Source organism: Gossypium hirsutum, chromosome A10 (genome assembly GCF_007990345.1).
Source record: "Gossypium hirsutum isolate 1008001.06 chromosome A10, Gossypium_hirsutum_v2.1, whole genome shotgun sequence".
Taxonomy (NCBI): domain Eukaryota; kingdom Viridiplantae; phylum Streptophyta; class Magnoliopsida; order Malvales; family Malvaceae; genus Gossypium; species Gossypium hirsutum.
The window spans coordinates 24,990,872-25,009,053 of NC_053433.1; the positions used below are offsets into that span (position 1 = coordinate 24,990,872).

Consider the following 18,182-nt stretch of genomic DNA (forward strand, 5'->3'; position numbering starts at 1 on the left):
CATATAATAGGACGCTCACAAACAGCTGCAGTGGTTTGCAACACATGAAAAATCACTACCAATCAAGATGCTCACAAGATTCATATAATAGGAATCTCGAGAGGGCTTATAACAGGATTGCTCATCTGAGCTATAGGGTGTCCGCAACATATGCTGGACCACAATCAATACAGGAAATCATGTATCCATCAACTTTCATTATTCAAACGGGATTTAATTTTTATCAAGATTTATCAAATATATATATTCAATTTCATATGCATGAAAACTACATAATTCTCATACACAACATTCAATTCAAGCATATAAATATACACAATTTAGTTACACGAACTTACCTCAACAAATGTTTGTGCACATAAAATCTACTAATCTGACACTTTCTTTTTTCCTCGTTCTAACTCCGAATTTGATCTATCCGGATCTATATGAGTAAATTTAACATCAATTTAATAAAATTTATACTCAATTTAGTCCAATTCATATATTAGGCAAAATGGTTATACTTTTAGTTAATGGCGATTCCGTCCCTAGGCTCAGAAAATGAAATTCAAGTAATTTAATCCTTACTCCAAGCCTAGCCAAATTTTACATAGAAAATTTACAACCAATGTATTTCATAAAATTTAGAATTGTTTCATGAATTTTACAACTTTACAATTTAGTCCTAAAATCATAATTTCATCAAAATTCACTTTACAAAAGTTGTTTATCTATCAACAACCTTTCATTTTCTATCATAAATTTCAAAATTTCAGCATACTCATCCATGGAAAAACCCTAGTACTTTGAAATCTTTACAAATTAATCCCCGAGATAGCTAAATTAAGCTATTACGATCTCGAAAATATAAAAGTTATTAAAAACAGGCAAGAATACTTACCTAATCAAGCAGAATAAGTTGGCTTGAGCTTAGGTTTCCATGGCTAGGGTTTCCATGCTTTTAATTTGGGAAATATGATATAAATGATGATATTTTTATTTTTTATTTTATCATTTATCATCTTTTATTATTTCACTTTCCAATTTCATCATTTTTTTATTTTATTTTCCATGGATGAATCATCATCCTTAACAACTAAACATTTTTAATTGTCTATTTACCATTTAAGGACCTCAAATTTTGAATTCCATAGCTATTTAATCCCTTTAGCTGTTAGAATTCAACTTTTGCACTTTGTGCAATTTGGTCCTTTATCAAATTAAACATATAATCGGTAAAATTTCTTTATGAAATTTTCATACGGCATTATTATCATGCTGTAGATCATAAAATAATATTAAAATAAATTTCCTTTTCAAAATTGGAATTGTTGTCCTGAAACCACTATTCTAATTTTACTGAAAACGGGCTGTTACATCCTCCAACTGCGAATTTGACGTCAATCTATGAGCAGGTACTATATCGGTGTACTTATGGAACTCGGATGCATGCATTGCATCTGGATCTATGTTCAACATGTCGCCCCCAGGTTCATTTTTGTAAAACAATGCCACGACTCGGGTTACTAAATGAAGGGCTGTGAACATCTTCAACCCCTTCCAGGCCTTCATCATCGATATCGTCTGGAACTTTATCAATATTAGGGTCAATAAAATCTTCAATGTCCTGATCAGAATCTTCACCATTATTGGTCATTTCTCTAACATCTGCCTCTGTGCTCATTATCACCTCCGGATGTATTTGTAGATGGGGATCAGGGGTATGGTTGTTATACAAACTCCCACCATAATTTGAATTTTCGGGTATCTGCGATGTCCCTCTACATTCTAACTAGTCCGTCCATCTAGCATTAAGATCAAAGTCAAAAATATGATGTTGACTTATCGAACTAACATTCTCAACAGGCTCTAAGTCTGCTAACTCAGCAAAAAACTCAACTGGTTGGGGGTTCTCACTACCAGTCGACCACCATATTTCATCATAGTGTCCAAGTCATCATCATCTAACAGTTGTATCTCACAAAATTTGAATGGATTTGTAGAGATTGGAAACTTGTAAAATAATCTGGACATCGCCCTTCCACAATGGATAGCTATTTTTGCACTGATCTTCCTTTTTATTTCTGCCAGCTTTATATTTTTTTCCGAATTGCAACCTACTCTTTGCTGACCTTGAAATATACAACCAACATCACTTTCTACAATTTCACTATAAAAAAAAAGTACACCAAAAACACCTCATTGTTTATCTTCAACAAAAATTTTGAATTCTCCTACTAAGCACAACAATTTCACTATTCTATTTATACTAGAGAACCAAGAGATAGAGCCATTCTTAATGACTCCACCAAAATTAAATTTTAAATTTTAAATTTTTATATTAGAAAAAAACATAAAAAAATTACACTTGTAATAAAGTGGTGGAGCCATAAAATATTAAATTTTAAATTTTTAAATATAATTTAAAAAAACGTTTTAATATCTTTAAAAAAATTTAAAAAATTAATAACTTAAAAAATTATATTTAAAATTAAAAAATACATTTATAATATTTATAATATTATAAAACAAATAATAAATTTGAAATGACATATCTTTAAAAATAATATATTTTAAATGTTTTATAATATTAAAAAAATTATATTTAAAATTTTAAAAATATATTTAAAATTTTAAAAATAATATTATAAAAAATTTAAAATATACATTTCAAATTTTATAAAACAATAATAAACAAATAAATAAAATAAATAAAGGACAAATAAAAACTTAAAAAGTAAATAAATAAAAAACTTAAAAAGAAAAAAAAAGATAAAAAGGACAAAAAATCACAAAAAAGTATATGAATGAAAAAAAAAATTACCTGTTTCAGCAGGCAAATAGGCAGACAGGTCAATGTATTGGAATCTGGTGGCGTCAATTTATTAGGTTCCACTAGAAAATGGTAAAATTGCTTAAACCCCTCAATACTTTCAAAAATCACAATATTTTCGTAGTATTTATACAAATAATACTATTGTACATGGCTCCACCAAAAATTAATTTTTTAATATAGACTGTTGACGTTACATATTGGTGGCGCCAAATATTTTAGCTCCACTAACTTTTACTGCAGATTTTAAATTATTTTTATATTTTATAAAAAAATAGATCATTTAATTAATTAATTATTTTTAGAGTTATTTTTATAAGGGGATAATAGAAAAACTAACTTTTTTCCCAAATCCTACCATCGTCCCAACCCTTGCCTTTGAATCGACACCAAAGAGGGAGCAACAGGGTAACCACGTTTTTTTGACTTACCACAGATATTTTATACCTATTCCAAAACTTTTTTTTTATTTACCATACATAACTTGTTCTGGGTTAATAATTTTTTAAAAATTATATGACATGAAAATGATTTGTATTAAAAAATAATTTGTCAAAAATGCAAGTCACCAACTTAACAGCCATATTAGCCAACTGTTAATTTGGACTTAAAAAATAAAAAGAGAAATGGAGTGATTACTTTATAATTTTTTAAATTCGAATGACCTAATAAGAAAATTTTAGATAATCAAGTAATTATTTATGTAATATATCCAAAAAGTTAAAAGAATTATTGTGTTGTTGTGAAAAATACACCTACTTAATATAAGTCATCAATTAACATAAATACACCTACTTAATTGACTAAATCATAAAAATAAAAATAAAAAATTGAACTAATTTTAATGAATGAGATTTAGATAAAGTGTTACCAAATTTTATAATTTCAAATAAATATTTTAAAGGATTCCAACATCATCCTTTATTTACCCGTCTGTTTTTCTATTTACGGCCTAATTTTGACAAAGTATTGCACACTCACCCAATGAATACTGAATGAAATCAATAGAAAATGAATGGAAAAAAGTATAATGGAGACATTTATATTAGGAGTTAGATCGCATTTTATTTTTTTAATTAAAAAAATAGACAAATTAATCTATGTGTATAAAATTAAAAAGCAAAGTCGTCCTTTGTTAAAATTTTCATCTATTTCTTTTGTTAAAAACTGGTGAAGCTGATAAAATAACCAGATAGTTACACATAATGTGTCATGTGTACCTTATACTAACGTACATTGATCAATTTTTAATAGTAGAAATTAATAGAATTTTTAAAAGAATGACAAAATTTATTCTTTGATCTAATATATAAAAATTAATTTATCTCTTTTTTTAGTAGAAAAAAAAACATAATGCAATTTTTCTTCTAATATAATGACTTTCATGATATTTTTACCATCAAATAAGAACATTATCATATTTTGAATGTTGTGTTCTTATGTATGCTGCAAAATATCACTGATGCATCTTAAACATGTAATTGTAGTGAAATAGGTGCACATTTTTCACCCCGTGAGAGATTTTTAGCAGCCTGTGTGATTCTTCATTTGGAAGTTGATCCTGGTGTTCAGAGGCGAAACCAGAACAAATTTTTAGAGGGGCGAATAAAATTTTAATTTTTTATAGTCTATATCTTTATAATTTTTAAAGGATTAGATCAATTTTTTGTAATTTTAGGGGGGCCAAAGTGTAATTTTACCTTTACTAATTTAATTTTTTTAAAAAAATTAATGGCTTAAATAATAATTTTACATTTTAAGGGGGCTGGGGCCCCTGCCACCCCCTCCTAAATCCGTCTATATTGGTGTTCAGAGCCAGCTTAATTCTGATGTGACAACATCCCCAACACGAAACCCAATTTCAGCCTAGCAACATGTGTGTAAACTTAATTCTGATGTGACAACATCCCCAACACGAAACCCAATTTCAGCCTAGCAACATGTGTGTAAACTTCATAAAATATTCACTTGAGGGTACTCCTAAATTTTTTTTGGTCGACTTCTAAATTATTATGACTTATAAATAAAACGCAAATGATTAAATTAATGAATGTTATCTAGCACAATTTTTTTGCTTAATTGAATACAACTTCTTAAATTATAGCCTTCATTTAAATTATATAGTTAATTTTTTTTTTTGAATTAGATATTTAAACTTTATCCCATAATTGAAATTATCTCTTACCATTATATCTATTACAAAACGTCCCAATCAATCTAAAAGCATCACTTCATTAAAATATAATTAAATAAAAATTTTATATGAATATTAAATAAAATAAAAAATACTATCACCCTTGTCTCTCCACCATCACTCTTCCCCACCATCGTCCCTCTCCCTCTCCACCATCACTCTTCCCCACCATCGTCCCTCTCCCTCTCCACCATCGTCCCTTCTCCTCGTACCTGTTTTGTCAGAAAAAAAAGTGTCGAGGATGACATTTCTTCCTAGATTTGGATGGTATATACAAAGCAAAAGCAAGTTTGATTGTTTAAATAGTAAGTCAGTGAAAAAGGAAAACAACAGTAATGTAAGAAGAAGAAGAAGAACAATGAAACAAAGGAACTAATTGCTTGCTTGGCATAACTTAGATAAGAAATTCCTTTTTGTATCCCTTAAAGAAATTCCCCATTTGTTATGGGGTAAATATGAAAATAAGAAACATGAATAATGAGGGTGAAATGTTGTTTTTAAGTGTGTGATGTATTAATGAAACAGTGTGCATAGACTTATTGAAACGGTGCATTTGGCAAGTAACAGTCGCAGTTGTATGGCCTAACTAACTTTTGTAACGGCACTCTCTTTCCTCTTTTAACCTACTGTTGAGAGGGAAAACAATTATCAATTTTGGTTAATACAATTTCCTTCATTATTCTCTCCTCTTCTCAATTCCTTTTATCTTTTCTCTTTGCTGCTGAGAGGGGAAAAAATTATCAATTTTGGTTAATACAACTTCCTTCTTTATTCTCTCTTATTCTCAATTCCCTCTATCTTTTCTCTTTGCTTTCTAATCTTTTCTGGTTCAGGCCGTATCAAAGGTTCTTTTCTGGTTCAGCTGTATCAAAGGTATTAGAACCTCATTGATCCTCCATGGCCAGTGATGGGGTCACTATTCGTCTACAAAAAGATGTGACTTTTGCAACAAGAGGTTGCCAAGCTCCAACGTGAATTGTCACAATAGGATGCTAAGTTGAAAACTCAGCTGAAGGAGTTCAAGGAAGATTTCAAATATGAGTTGAGATCTGAACTTCACAACCTGTTCGAACAATATTTTGGGAACCTAACACCTGCTGCCACCAATACAATTGCTCAAGTTAAGGATAAGGGGATCCTAGGAGGGGCTCCACTCAGATTTGCTCCAAAAGATCCATTGAGGGTCCTTATTGATTTTCAGACCAAAAAGTCTATGACTACTCATCCTTCGCTGGAAATAAAGAGTACGAGTATGCAGTCTCGATCAAGTATTTTGGAAGCAATGATAGATCTCACAAGCTTGATTGTCCATGATTTGATGGGTCATAATTTCAACGGTGGTGATCCAAGCTCGAGTAATACTTTAAGGTAGAAGGAGTAGTAGATAGTGCTAAAGTTTGAACAGTGATGATTCATCTTGAAGAAGGGCACTGGAGTGGCACCAATTTTTCACTCAAAACAAGGACGACTACATATATTGAAATGGACCTGCTATACCCATAGCATGAAGGAGAGGTTTGACTCAAGCTCCTTCTGAGATTCCAGGGCTGAACTAGTCACTTTGAAGCGACAGGGAGCCGTGAAGCAATACCATGATGTGTTTGCAAGTTTATTGAACCAACTACAATTGCCTAAGCCATATGCCTTGAGTATTTTACTAGTAATACGAAATTGGAGATTTATTAGTATTTGCAACTATTTATGTAACACCCTTAACACGTATCCATTTCTAGAGTAGGATTACAGAGTATTACCGTTCGAACATACATAATTTCAAACATTTCAAGTCGTATAATATTCAAGTCAAAACCAATCACAATCAATCATGTAGTCCCTAATAAACGAGCCCTTGCCAAAATAAACATTATAATAGATCGGAGCTAAACCGGGTACTCAAGGAATTTTTTGGAAAACATAAAAATTTTTCAAACGTGTAGGGGACACACACCCGTGTGTCCAGGCCGTGTGTCTTACACATCCAAGAGACACACCCATGTCTCAGACCGTGTGGGCATTCAAAATGGGGCTACACGCCCATGTCCTAGCCCATGTCCAAACTAATGAGCATACTGACTTGGGTCACACGGCCAATCACATGCCCATGTGCCAAGCCATGTACCTTTCGAAATGGCCTCACACACCCGTGTGCTTGGTTGTGTGCTAGGCCGTGTAAAAATTGGAAGGTATACTGACTTGTGCCACACAGCCAAGCCACATGCCCGTGTGCTAGGCCGTGTGAAGCTACTGACTTTCTTTCTATAGAAGTTACTGGGGACGCATGGTCGTGTCACCTGGTCATGTGTCACACACAGCTGAGGCACACGTCCGTGTAGACAAAAATAGGTCATCTTCCAAGCCATATTTCTCACCCAAGTTGATACCAACCTAAACTCAACAATATGCATATGACCATGATATAATAGGCATTCAAACCAACCCAAAATCAAGCTTAAAACATGTTACATCATCACATACAACCATTGAATTTACTAAATACACAACCTACCTATATCATTACTATCAAATTCACAACCTAAGTGATAAGAATTTGTTTCACTTTACCTATCAAACAACAAACATAGATAAATTACCAAAATGACCAATTCATTTAAACAAACACTAGTTTCAATATAGCATAAGACTTCAAACATATATTTACAATTATTTACACTTACAAAATCATGTACCCTAAAGTTCAATAAACGAAAGAAATACTAACATTAAATTTACATTCTAGGTACATGCCAAAAACACAAAAAGGAAACATCACCAACATTGAGTATGGGATTCTTACGGGATGTTAATTACTATTAAATAATAATCAAGTCATTCATTATAAAGACAAACGACCCGTGGCCATGTTTACTTTTCATCAACCATGTAATACCAATGAGAAGATATCATTTACCCATGTCTTAAGTTATGGATTCCACTATTGTGAATAACACTACATATTGCAGAAGTTTTATACCCAATACACCAGCTTTCGGTTCCATATCTATTTGAAGTCAGGTTTTTACTTACGTCAAGTATATGAGTCACACATACATAGTCCGTCATCCACTCAAGATTTACATATGCCACATTAGGAACGTCACAAGTGAATAAATCCATAAACAGATTCAGGTCTTATTCTTATTAGGTCCAACTTGATATACTGACAGTCTAGTTAGTCACATCTATGTCTATATCTTCTAGGATTCATTCGCTCTAATGCCCAAGACAAGACATCTCCCAAATTGGACTTCATAGACGGCATATTAGTCTTTCAATCAGTTTGCTCATTTTTATTAGACGAATGACATGTTTAGGTTTGTTTACTAATTTAAATTATCTTTCTGTATTATGATTTGACCACGTAATATCGTTTAGTACTAGTTTAAACATTAATCAACCATTAAACCCATATTTGCTTCTATTTTTCCTTGCATGCAAAAACCACATGAGGACAATTATACAAATTATATTAATGTAATCCATGAATTATTTTATTAACCAATTTATTCTAAAAGATTACAAGTTTACAAACGAATATACTACACTCAAGGCATCAAATCCAACAATAACCAGAATTAAAGGACAGGCTAGAAATTTCATACTTTTGATTTCAGTTTTCAGTTATTCCTTAGTTCAGTTTTCTTTTATGTTTTCTTAAGTGGAATTATTCTATTTCGGAGTTAGATGATTTGTTTCAGATGCGTGCTGTTACCTTGATTAGTCCATGAGCATTCTTTTTCCTATTTTATTTATTTATATCTCTGTCGCTAATTCAATTAATTGATTGTTTGTATAAATAGTAGAATAAACTTATGCTTTATACATATTTCACATGAATCAATTGTTTAACTAATTAATCGATTGAATGAGTAGCCATACAAAATTGGGTATTTATTTGAGTTTGCTAAATAACTTAGTATACTGGGATTGATAACCCTAGTAGAACATTTAGACAGATGAGACCAAAAGGGTATCCAGTTGAATAAGCCTTTAGCAAACTTGTGCTCTACGGTGATACCGAAAGGGTATCTTAGATAGTAAATCTTAGCGAGGATGAGACCGAGAAGGTATTCTTAGTTAAGGGTGGTAAATAACTCAATTAAGGGTAATTACTAGCTTAGTTGATAATTACCAATTCAATCAATTCTAAGCTAAGTAACTCGCATAGTTGAAACAAAGAATAGGAAGTTCAAATAGTTTAACTTTGGTTTAGTTTAATTTAGTTAGTTGCATCACCATCTTAATTTAGAATTTTCACTACTATTCCATAACTTGATTAGCCTGATAATTGTTTTTGGATAATTGGTTTAATAATAATTTTCACCAACATAGCAATCCCATGGGTATGATTCTCGGAACACTTCTAAAGTGTTTAATTGTAAACTTAACTATATTACAATTTGGCATGTTCTCTTCCATAAATCACACTTCACTTTCCATATTTAATTGCATATTTTTAAGCCCCGGCTCACTCACTCGAAGGCGTGGTTAGATCGCCTCACTAAATATGAGCATTTTCTAGCCTTATCCCACCATTTTACTATAGTAATAGGAGCTTAGTAGTATTTGAATCATATTTATAAATTATATGAAATGCTTGATTCCATTGTTTTAGACCGGGATATAATATTCATTAGTACCTTTTGGCAGGAATTATTCAAGAGGATAGGGACTAACTTGCACCTTTCAATTGCTTATCACCCTAAAACAAATGGGCAAACTAAGGTTATCAACCGATGCCTGGAAGATTATCTTAGATGCATGACTAGGGAAAAGTCTGGTGATTGATTGTTTTGGCTTCCTTTAGCTAAATGGTGGTATAATTCAACCTTTCATTCAATAATACATACCATTCCTTATGAATCTTTTTATAGCCAACCCCCACCTCAACACATGCCATAAATTGTTAGAGCATCTTCAGTGGCCAATGTGGACATGAGCTTGCAGCATTGAGAAGCTACCAAGAAATTGTTTCAGTTTCACTTAGAATCGGCTAAGGACAGAATGAAACAATTAGCAAATTGACACAGGAGTGATAAGCAATTTCAGGTATTTGGTTAGGAGAGTGCTGAATCAGAAATTATCTCTTAAGTACTTTGGTCCTTTTGCCATTGTAGCTAAGTTGGGACAAGTGGCATACCGTTTACAGTTACCTCAGGGTTCTAATATGCACCCTACATTCCATGTCTCCTAAATGAATAAGCATATTGGATCAGTTCTAGTCCAAACTATTCTACTAGTGGTCGATACAAATGGTGCTTTGATCAAAGAACTTGTTCGAATCTCAAAACGTCGTATGGTCAAGAAGGGAAATCACGTGGTCACTGAAGTGTTGGTGGAATTGGCCAACATATTTCCAAAAGACGCCACTTAGGAGCCATTGCAGCAATTACATAGCAACTTTCCTCACCTTGATCATTGAAGGCAAGGATTTTTTTTAAGAAGGGAGTATTTGTTATGGGGTAAATATTAAAATATGAAACATGAATAACGAGGTGAAATGGTACATTTAAGTGTGTGTTGTATTAATGAAACGGTGTGCATAGACTTATTGAAATGGTGCATTTGGTGAGTAACAATCATAGTTGTATGGCCTAACTAACTTTTGTAACGATGCTCTCTTTGCTCTTTTAACCTGCTGTTGAGAGGGGAAATAGTTATCGATTTTGGTTAATACAATTTCCTTCCTTATTCTCTCATTCTCAATTCTTTCTATCTTTTCTCTTTGCTTTCTAATATCTTTTGGTTCAGGTTGCATCACCAATTTCTCCTCCTTCAAGATCGGCACTAGTCGCTCCATCGTCACTGTTCATTATCGTCACAACCAATCCTCTTAAACCAAGTAAAGATAATGGTTGATTTTTAATATTCTCTATTTTGTTAGATCAGTTTCTTTGAGAATGAGAGGTGTGTCAAGGGGAATGGAAAGGGATTGAGAGTATTTTATTTATTTAATATTAATACAATTATTTTATGTAATATTAATATAAAATTTTCATTTAATTATATTTTAATAAGGTGGTGATGCGGTGCTTTTTTATTGGCTAGAATGGTTTTTTTAACGAATGTAAACAGCAAAGACTAATTTCGATTACGAAATAAAGTTTACCTAATTCGATAAAAAAAGTTTGGGTACCTAGCTTAAACAAAGGGCATACTTTAAAGGCCTCTTGTTCAATTAAGCCTTTTTTAAAAGGCACAATGATTTATTTGACTTTCCAATTTTACAAAAAAATCATTTTATTCCTTAATATAATTACTCATCACTTTTAGTCTTTAAATTATGTTGTTTGTCAAATCATCCCACAATGGACGGAAAAGTTAACGTTTGTTAACTTTGTTGACAAGGATCAACAATTAATTAATTTTTTAAAATAAAAAAAAACTATAAAAAATTATTCTTTTAAAATAAACATATTTAAAAACTATAAAAAATTATTAAAAATATATTTTTTTAATAATTTAACTTTAAAAATTTAATTAATTGTTAATTGGTATACACGTAGGGGTGTTCAAATTTCGGTTAAAACCGAATTAACCGACCGAATCAATCTAATTCGGTTAATCAATTGGTTAACCTGTCTAGTTCTGTTGGAGGTCGGTTAATAGTTTTTTGAAATTTTAGTTAACGGTTAATTCGATTCAAAATCGGGTAATTAACCTAATTAACCAAACTTAATAAATAATGTTTTATATTATATGTATTAGGCTATTACTAATTCGAATAATTCAGTCAAATGAACATTATCAATTTATTTATTTACTATATGTTTTATACTAGTTTTAACAAAAAAAAAACATATAAATTTCGGTTAACCGATCGGATTAATCGAAATATTTTGGTTCGGTTAATTTTTTTTGAAAAAATTTCAGTTTGGTTAAGGGTTAAAAGATTAAAAATTTTGATTAATTTGATTAATACTAATTCGGTTCGGTTAACCATTTGACATACATGAGGATTGTCAGGTCAAAAAGTTAATAGACATTAATTTTTCTATTTATTTTGGTGATTTGATAAAAAATACAAATTTAAGAATTAAAAAAGACAAAAAATATTAAATAGAAAATTAAATTATATTTTAAATTGGAAGATGAAATAATTCATTATTCCATTAGATAAATATTTGTATTTTACAATATAGAGACTTGATCTGAGGTTGAAAAAGGCGATTAAGTATGGCACCGTGAGATGATTACTTGTTCTAAGTTGAGAATTTACTAGAAATGTTGTAGAGTTTGATGACATGTTTGTTGGCGTAAAAAGGTTGGTGAATATATACGGTTACAGATACAAGATTTTCCTAGAAAATTTCTAAATCTGAGCGACTTTCTTTTAACATAAAAAAAATGTTAAATTTTTTTGAATATTTTTTCTTATTAAACAAATTAATTTAATGTATTTTTAAAAAAAATTTTAAAAAATTACACTATATAAAATTAAGTATTTCTTTTTAACATGCACTAATACTATATTAAAAATTTCATAAATATTATTATAATTTCAAAAATAAAAGTAAAAAATTTGGCCTTAGTCTTATCTTAATTTATACTCTCTGCTCTTTCATAAGACCAAACTCATCAAATATATTAAACAATATATTAAGAAAAGGAAAAAAAATCAAATAAATAAATAATATAATTTATTCAAAAATATTTATCAAGAAATATTTTACTTAAGGAGTCAAGAGAAATATAATTTGTATTTTATTTAAGAATGAAGTGCTGCTGCACACTGCACCCTAATGTTTTTTTAGTTCGATTTATTTTTTCCAATATATATGTTCATATTTTTATTGAATATATTATATACTGTAGGCTTTCAATTTTCTTCACATTTTTGTTCCAACAATTTTCTTCATTTGAATCCCCTGTTTTTGTGATTCATCTTCATCATGGTCAACATAAGCGAGCCCCACCTGCCTTGTCAACTCCATGTCGGCCATTTCATCATCAGCTGAAACCCTCAGAAGCCCAAATTTATGAAGAAAATAAAACAGGGTCCCCATTGTAGCACTCACCCACCCAACAATGACCAAAATCTGGATAATATGAGCAGCCAACAGCCTCCCTCCACCTCCCATAAACAAACCATATCGAACCGGCCTGCTGGGGTAGACTTCCCTCACATACTTTTCCGAAGCAAACAAAGCTGTAAAAATTAGCCCCAAAGCCCCACATCCACCATGCAATTGAGCCGCTCCTAATGGATCATCGTACCTCACTTTCTCGGCCAAATTGTTGCAACTGGTCAACACCCATGCAGCCACAAAGCCACAGATAATGGCAGCCCAGGGTTCAACAACAGAGCAGCCTGCTGTGATAGCAGCAAAACCACCAAGTAAACCACTGCAAACATCGGTCACATCCCAATGACTTGTCAAGATCCATTTCCCAAAAAGGGTAGTCAACGCCGACGTGCATCCGGCTAGAGTGGTGGTCACCGCTGTTCTCCCCACCGCACTCCACTGCCCATAATGGTTTCCAGAGGTGTACAAACCGGAGATTTTGTTAAATGAACCGGGGTTGAACCCATACCAACCGAACCAAAGTATGAAAGTTCCAAGAACAACAAGGGTTGCATTATGATCACGCAAGGCAACTGACCTGCCCCAAGAGTCGAAGCGGCCTATCCTTGGTCCTTCAATAAGTGCACCCCATAAACCGGCTACACCACCAACCATATGAACAACCCCTGAACCGGCAAAGTCAATAACCCCACTACCAAAGAGGAAGCCATTATCTACTCGAAAAGCAGTGGCCCAACCATCAGTCGCCCAAAACCAATGAGAAACAACAGGGTAAACAAAACCGGTTAAAAAAGATGAATGGATAAGATAAGCAACGAATTGGGTTCTTTCAGCCATGGAGCCACTAGCAATCCCGGCAGCTGAAACAGCAAAAGCCCAATGATAAAGGAAATTGCTCTAATCAAAGGAAGATGAAGGAATGGATTATAAGCCAAAATTGTGGCGACCAATGAAACCGCCATTGGAAGGGGAACCAAAGGCAAAAGCAAACCCGAAAAGGTAATAGAAGAGGCCAGCGATGGCGGCGTCGAGGACGTTAGTGAGCATGACGCTGATGGCGTTTTTGGCACGGACTGAGCCAGCGCAAAGCATGGCGAAGCCAAGTTGCATGAAGAAGTTAAGGTAAGCTGAGAAGAGAAGGTAAGTGTTGTCAACGGCAAAGGAAGCGTCACTGAACTTGTTGCATATGTAGTCAGCTGCCGCAATGGCGGTGGCGTTGGGGCAGAGGAGCGCAGCTAGGTCCGCTGAACAAGTTCCCATCGCCTAAAATGGTATAGAGAAATTCATGTTTATGGTTAATATGGGCAGCAATATCCACTCAAATACTCAATCATGAACTTGAGGAACAATTAAGCACAATGGATGTTAGTAGGGTATCCATTATCATTATAATATATTATCCCAATTGACTGGGTTGGATCTTTGTTTTTATCAGTCTCAACTTTCAAGCACTTGCACATCGGCATGGGTATAAAATTCACTCTTGTAAGAACTTTGTCATTTTCATTTTTGGGGAAGAACATATATAATGAGGCAAATACTTTCATAATTCGGTACAAAAACTCTTTCCTGTGATAAGAACGAAAAGTTAAAAGTTTTTCTATGGCTCACGTTCAGCCACTAAGTTTTTGTCATTTGGGAGTGCAAAATTAAAAGTACTGTAAGTACCATCTTCCTTCTCTTGTTTTAACCTCAAACCAAATTAGCCAAATCTTGAATTTGATTTCGTTGTTGCCATTAAAAAAATGTTTTTGAAAAGAGGGGTAGAAATATGATGTAAAAAATGTGTGTTTGTTAATTTTTAATATTCTCTATTGTTAGTTAAAGATCAAAATGCCTTTTTGACGTGTCGGTAAAAAGTTAAAAATTAGTTAAGTTATATTAAATTTAAATAATTTAAAATAATGGTGAATGAAGTATAAATTTTAAGTGCATAACTTATATTAGGTTATCATAAAAGACATATTTTTTAGACATTAATAAAATAGTTTTACGTTATTAAATTTTAAAGATAACAAAATATTATTATACACTCATCTATATTTACTATTTTCTTCATCTTAATTTAACCTTAATTAAATTTATTAAAATAATTAACTTTTAAAATTATAAACTAACATTTTTTCTTGTTCTACAATTTTTAATCATTTTGTTTTCTTCCCAAAGTTAATATTTTTTTATTTTTGTGCAATCAATTTTTTTAAAAAAAATATTAGTTTTTAGGCAGTGGGTTCTTTTTCCATTTTAAATTGTTTTCTATTTCATATTATACCTTTTTTCAAAGTAAAAATTATATTCCATTGAATCTTTAGTAATAAGAATTGTGTAAATTTTAAAGTTTTTGTTATGAATATCTTATTAAGTGGATGCCTATTAAGATAAAATCAATTTTGATGTACTTTAAATTCTAATAGTGATTAGAAGTAAATCTTTACTCATTTATATTTTTTATTCTTATAAATAGAGACTTTTGAGAAATATTGTAAAGATTCCGATTGATAAATAAAATACGCTCTCTTTTTTTCTCTTCCATCCTCTTTCTTCTTTCTTCTTTGTCTTTTATTTTATAACATGTTATCAGCACAATTATCTTTTAATTGTGTTTCTCCATAAGTCGCAAAAATATCCTCAAATTTACTGTTGTTGATTGCCTCCTAGAGTTGCTCTATTTCAATTGAAGCCTGCACACTATGGGTAATCATTAGAGCATTTAACCACTCAAGTACATGTAAGTCTCTAAATTTTTATGCCCTTTTATGCAAAGAAATTCATATAATCCTTACGTGTTATGTTTTTCTCCTTTATTGATTGATTTTTGGTAAAATTATTTTATGAAAAAAATTATTACTTAAAGGTTTCTTTTAAACTAAGATTCTTTTATTAAATTATAGTATGTATGATATTTGGATGATTAAAATTTTTTATGATTAAATTATTGTTATTAAATATGCTTGAAATTATTGTATCTTTTAAATTGAATTTATAATTTTTTTATTAGAGCATCATAAGATTTTATAACATATATGTAGTATTGAAATTTGGAACAATATGTATTGGATAACTTTCAAGCATTGTACACGAAAACTTTGTTTTTGTTTATTAAATGATTTTTTTTACTATTAGATTATAAATGTTATTACGGAAATAAAGTTGTTTTACTACTTGTAATAGTGCTCGTGATAATAGCCAAGGTGGTAACAATGATGTTAAAGAATCTCAGGTATATTTTACTATAATTTGTTTATTATATCATGTTTATTATAATTGGAGACTAATCATGATAGATAGATTTTGATTTGAAATCTACGCATGTTTTGCGATGGTGATTATGAAATAAAGAATCAATGGAAGTGTTTAGAAGTCTATCCTACCAGATTTGTTGCATCCCCTGAAGTTAATGCAAACATAAAGAAAATAAAAGATATAATCATGGATCACTAAAAGTGAGAACATAAAAATAAATAAGAGAACATTGAGAGTTCTCAAGATAATTCTTCAAAGGATAAAGATAAGCTATGTTATCAATGTGATATGAAAAATTATTAGTCACATATGCGGTGTATGCCCAGATATTATGTTTCTGCTAATATTCTTTGAGGAATGATATGATAATGTAGTAATGAATTCTATCATTAAAGATAGAAAATATTTATCTTATTTGATATTGAAACAAACAAATATTATTCCAATATTTAATAGGTCAAAATTAGTTGAAAGCTCCAGAATAGCTAGTATATTAATATTTAAAAAGTATAAAATTTGTGATGGTTAATGCATTAGTTTTAAAAGATATCCATTATAATGGATATCATGTTGAGATTGTGAATGAATAAAAGATTATACCTCATATGAATCACTATTGCTGTAACACCTCGGAATTTGGGGTTTGAAGTTTTGAGATTTGTAGGTAGGGTAAGTGGCTACATCGGACAATTAGGTTTGTTGTTGTGTTTTATGTTAGAATAGGCGTCCTAGTCTGGTGGTTGGTTTTGTGTTAGTTTGCCTCTGAGTTTTGGGTTTGAATCCTCATGTGTGTTTGATGAATTAATTTTATTTTTGTTTTGTTTTGTTTTTATGTATTATATATATATTATGTTGTAACGCCCCATACCCAAGACCGTTTCCGGAGTCGAACACGAGGTGTTAACGGACTTAATTCATTACTTAAACAGCTCATACAATTCATTTTAAAATTTCCAGTCAAGCTAGCAATCTGCGTTACAGTCGCTTAAAAATTCATATCTCGAGTTCTGAAATGCAAAATCCAATTCCGTAAATTTTTCCTAAAACTAGACTCATATATCTATTTACTAATTTTTTTTCTAGAATTTTTTGGTCGGGCCAATTAGTACAGTTTATTAGTTAAAGTCTCCCCTGTTTCAGGGTTCAACTACTCTGACCTCTGTGTGTTACAAATCAGATATCTTCCTGTACAGAGCTTCAATAACTATGTCGTTTATCTCTAATAAAACTAGACTCAATAAGGAATCTGTACATATAAAGCATGACTTCTAATTATCTTTGTAAAATTTATGGTGAATTTCCAAATTCAGAACAGGGGATCCAGAAATCGCTCTGGCCCTGTTTCACAAAAATTTAAACATCTCAGAAAATATAGTCATATACCTGTTTCGCTTATTCCATATGAAAATAGACTCATCAAGCTTCGATTCCATAACTTATTCATTATTTAATTCCATTTCTACTATTTTTAGTGATTTTTCAAATTCACGTCACTACTGTTGCCTGAATCTATTTTATGGTAAATTTTACCTATTTCATGGTTTCCATGGATTAGCTAGCAATTTGACATACATAACACCAAATATGATCATGATTAGCCATTCCAATGGCTAATCATTACCAAGCATTTCCATACCACTCAATAACCATATCATAAGACCATATATACAAAATGATTATAATGCTATACATGCCATACTCAAAATATACAAGCCATTATGCCAAAATGGTATACGGATAGTGTGAGCGAGCCTCTGACCGTTCCCGATTTCCGAGCTGGCTTGTCAAAACTACAAGGAATGAAAAGGAGGGAGTAAGCATAAATGCTTAATAAGTTCACATGCAAATAGCAAGTAACATAACCATATAAGCAAACATAAAACATCATTTGCATAATCATCACCAA

General features: G+C 31.4%; 2 protein-coding genes across 2 annotated transcripts; both read right to left on the reverse strand.

Moving 5' to 3' along the window:
* Positions 1-12,588: 12,588 nt before the first annotated feature.
* Positions 12,589-14,575, reverse strand: LOC107896997 (ammonium transporter 1 member 1). Its single transcript, XM_016822326.2, has one exon. The coding sequence runs from the start codon at positions 13,868-13,870 to the stop codon at positions 12,836-12,838; it is 1,035 nt and encodes a 344-aa protein (XP_016677815.2). The 5' UTR covers positions 13,871-14,575; the 3' UTR covers positions 12,589-12,835.
* Positions 13,958-14,293, reverse strand: LOC121202992 (putative ammonium transporter 1 member 5). Its single transcript, XM_041078509.1, has one exon. It carries the CDS (start codon positions 14,291-14,293, stop codon positions 13,958-13,960), a length of 336 nt encoding a protein of 111 aa, XP_040934443.1.
* Positions 14,576-18,182: the final 3,607 nt, after the last annotated feature.

Bases quoted from the DNA above. Each gene is read 5' to 3' on its own strand.
- LOC121202992 (XM_041078509.1), bottom strand. From the start codon at position 14,293: ATGGGAACTTGTTCAGCGGACCTAGCTGCGCTCCTCTGCCCCAACGCC.
- LOC107896997 (XM_016822326.2), bottom strand. From the start codon at position 13,870: ATGGCTGAAAGAACCCAATTCGTTGCTTATCTTATCCATTCATCTTTT.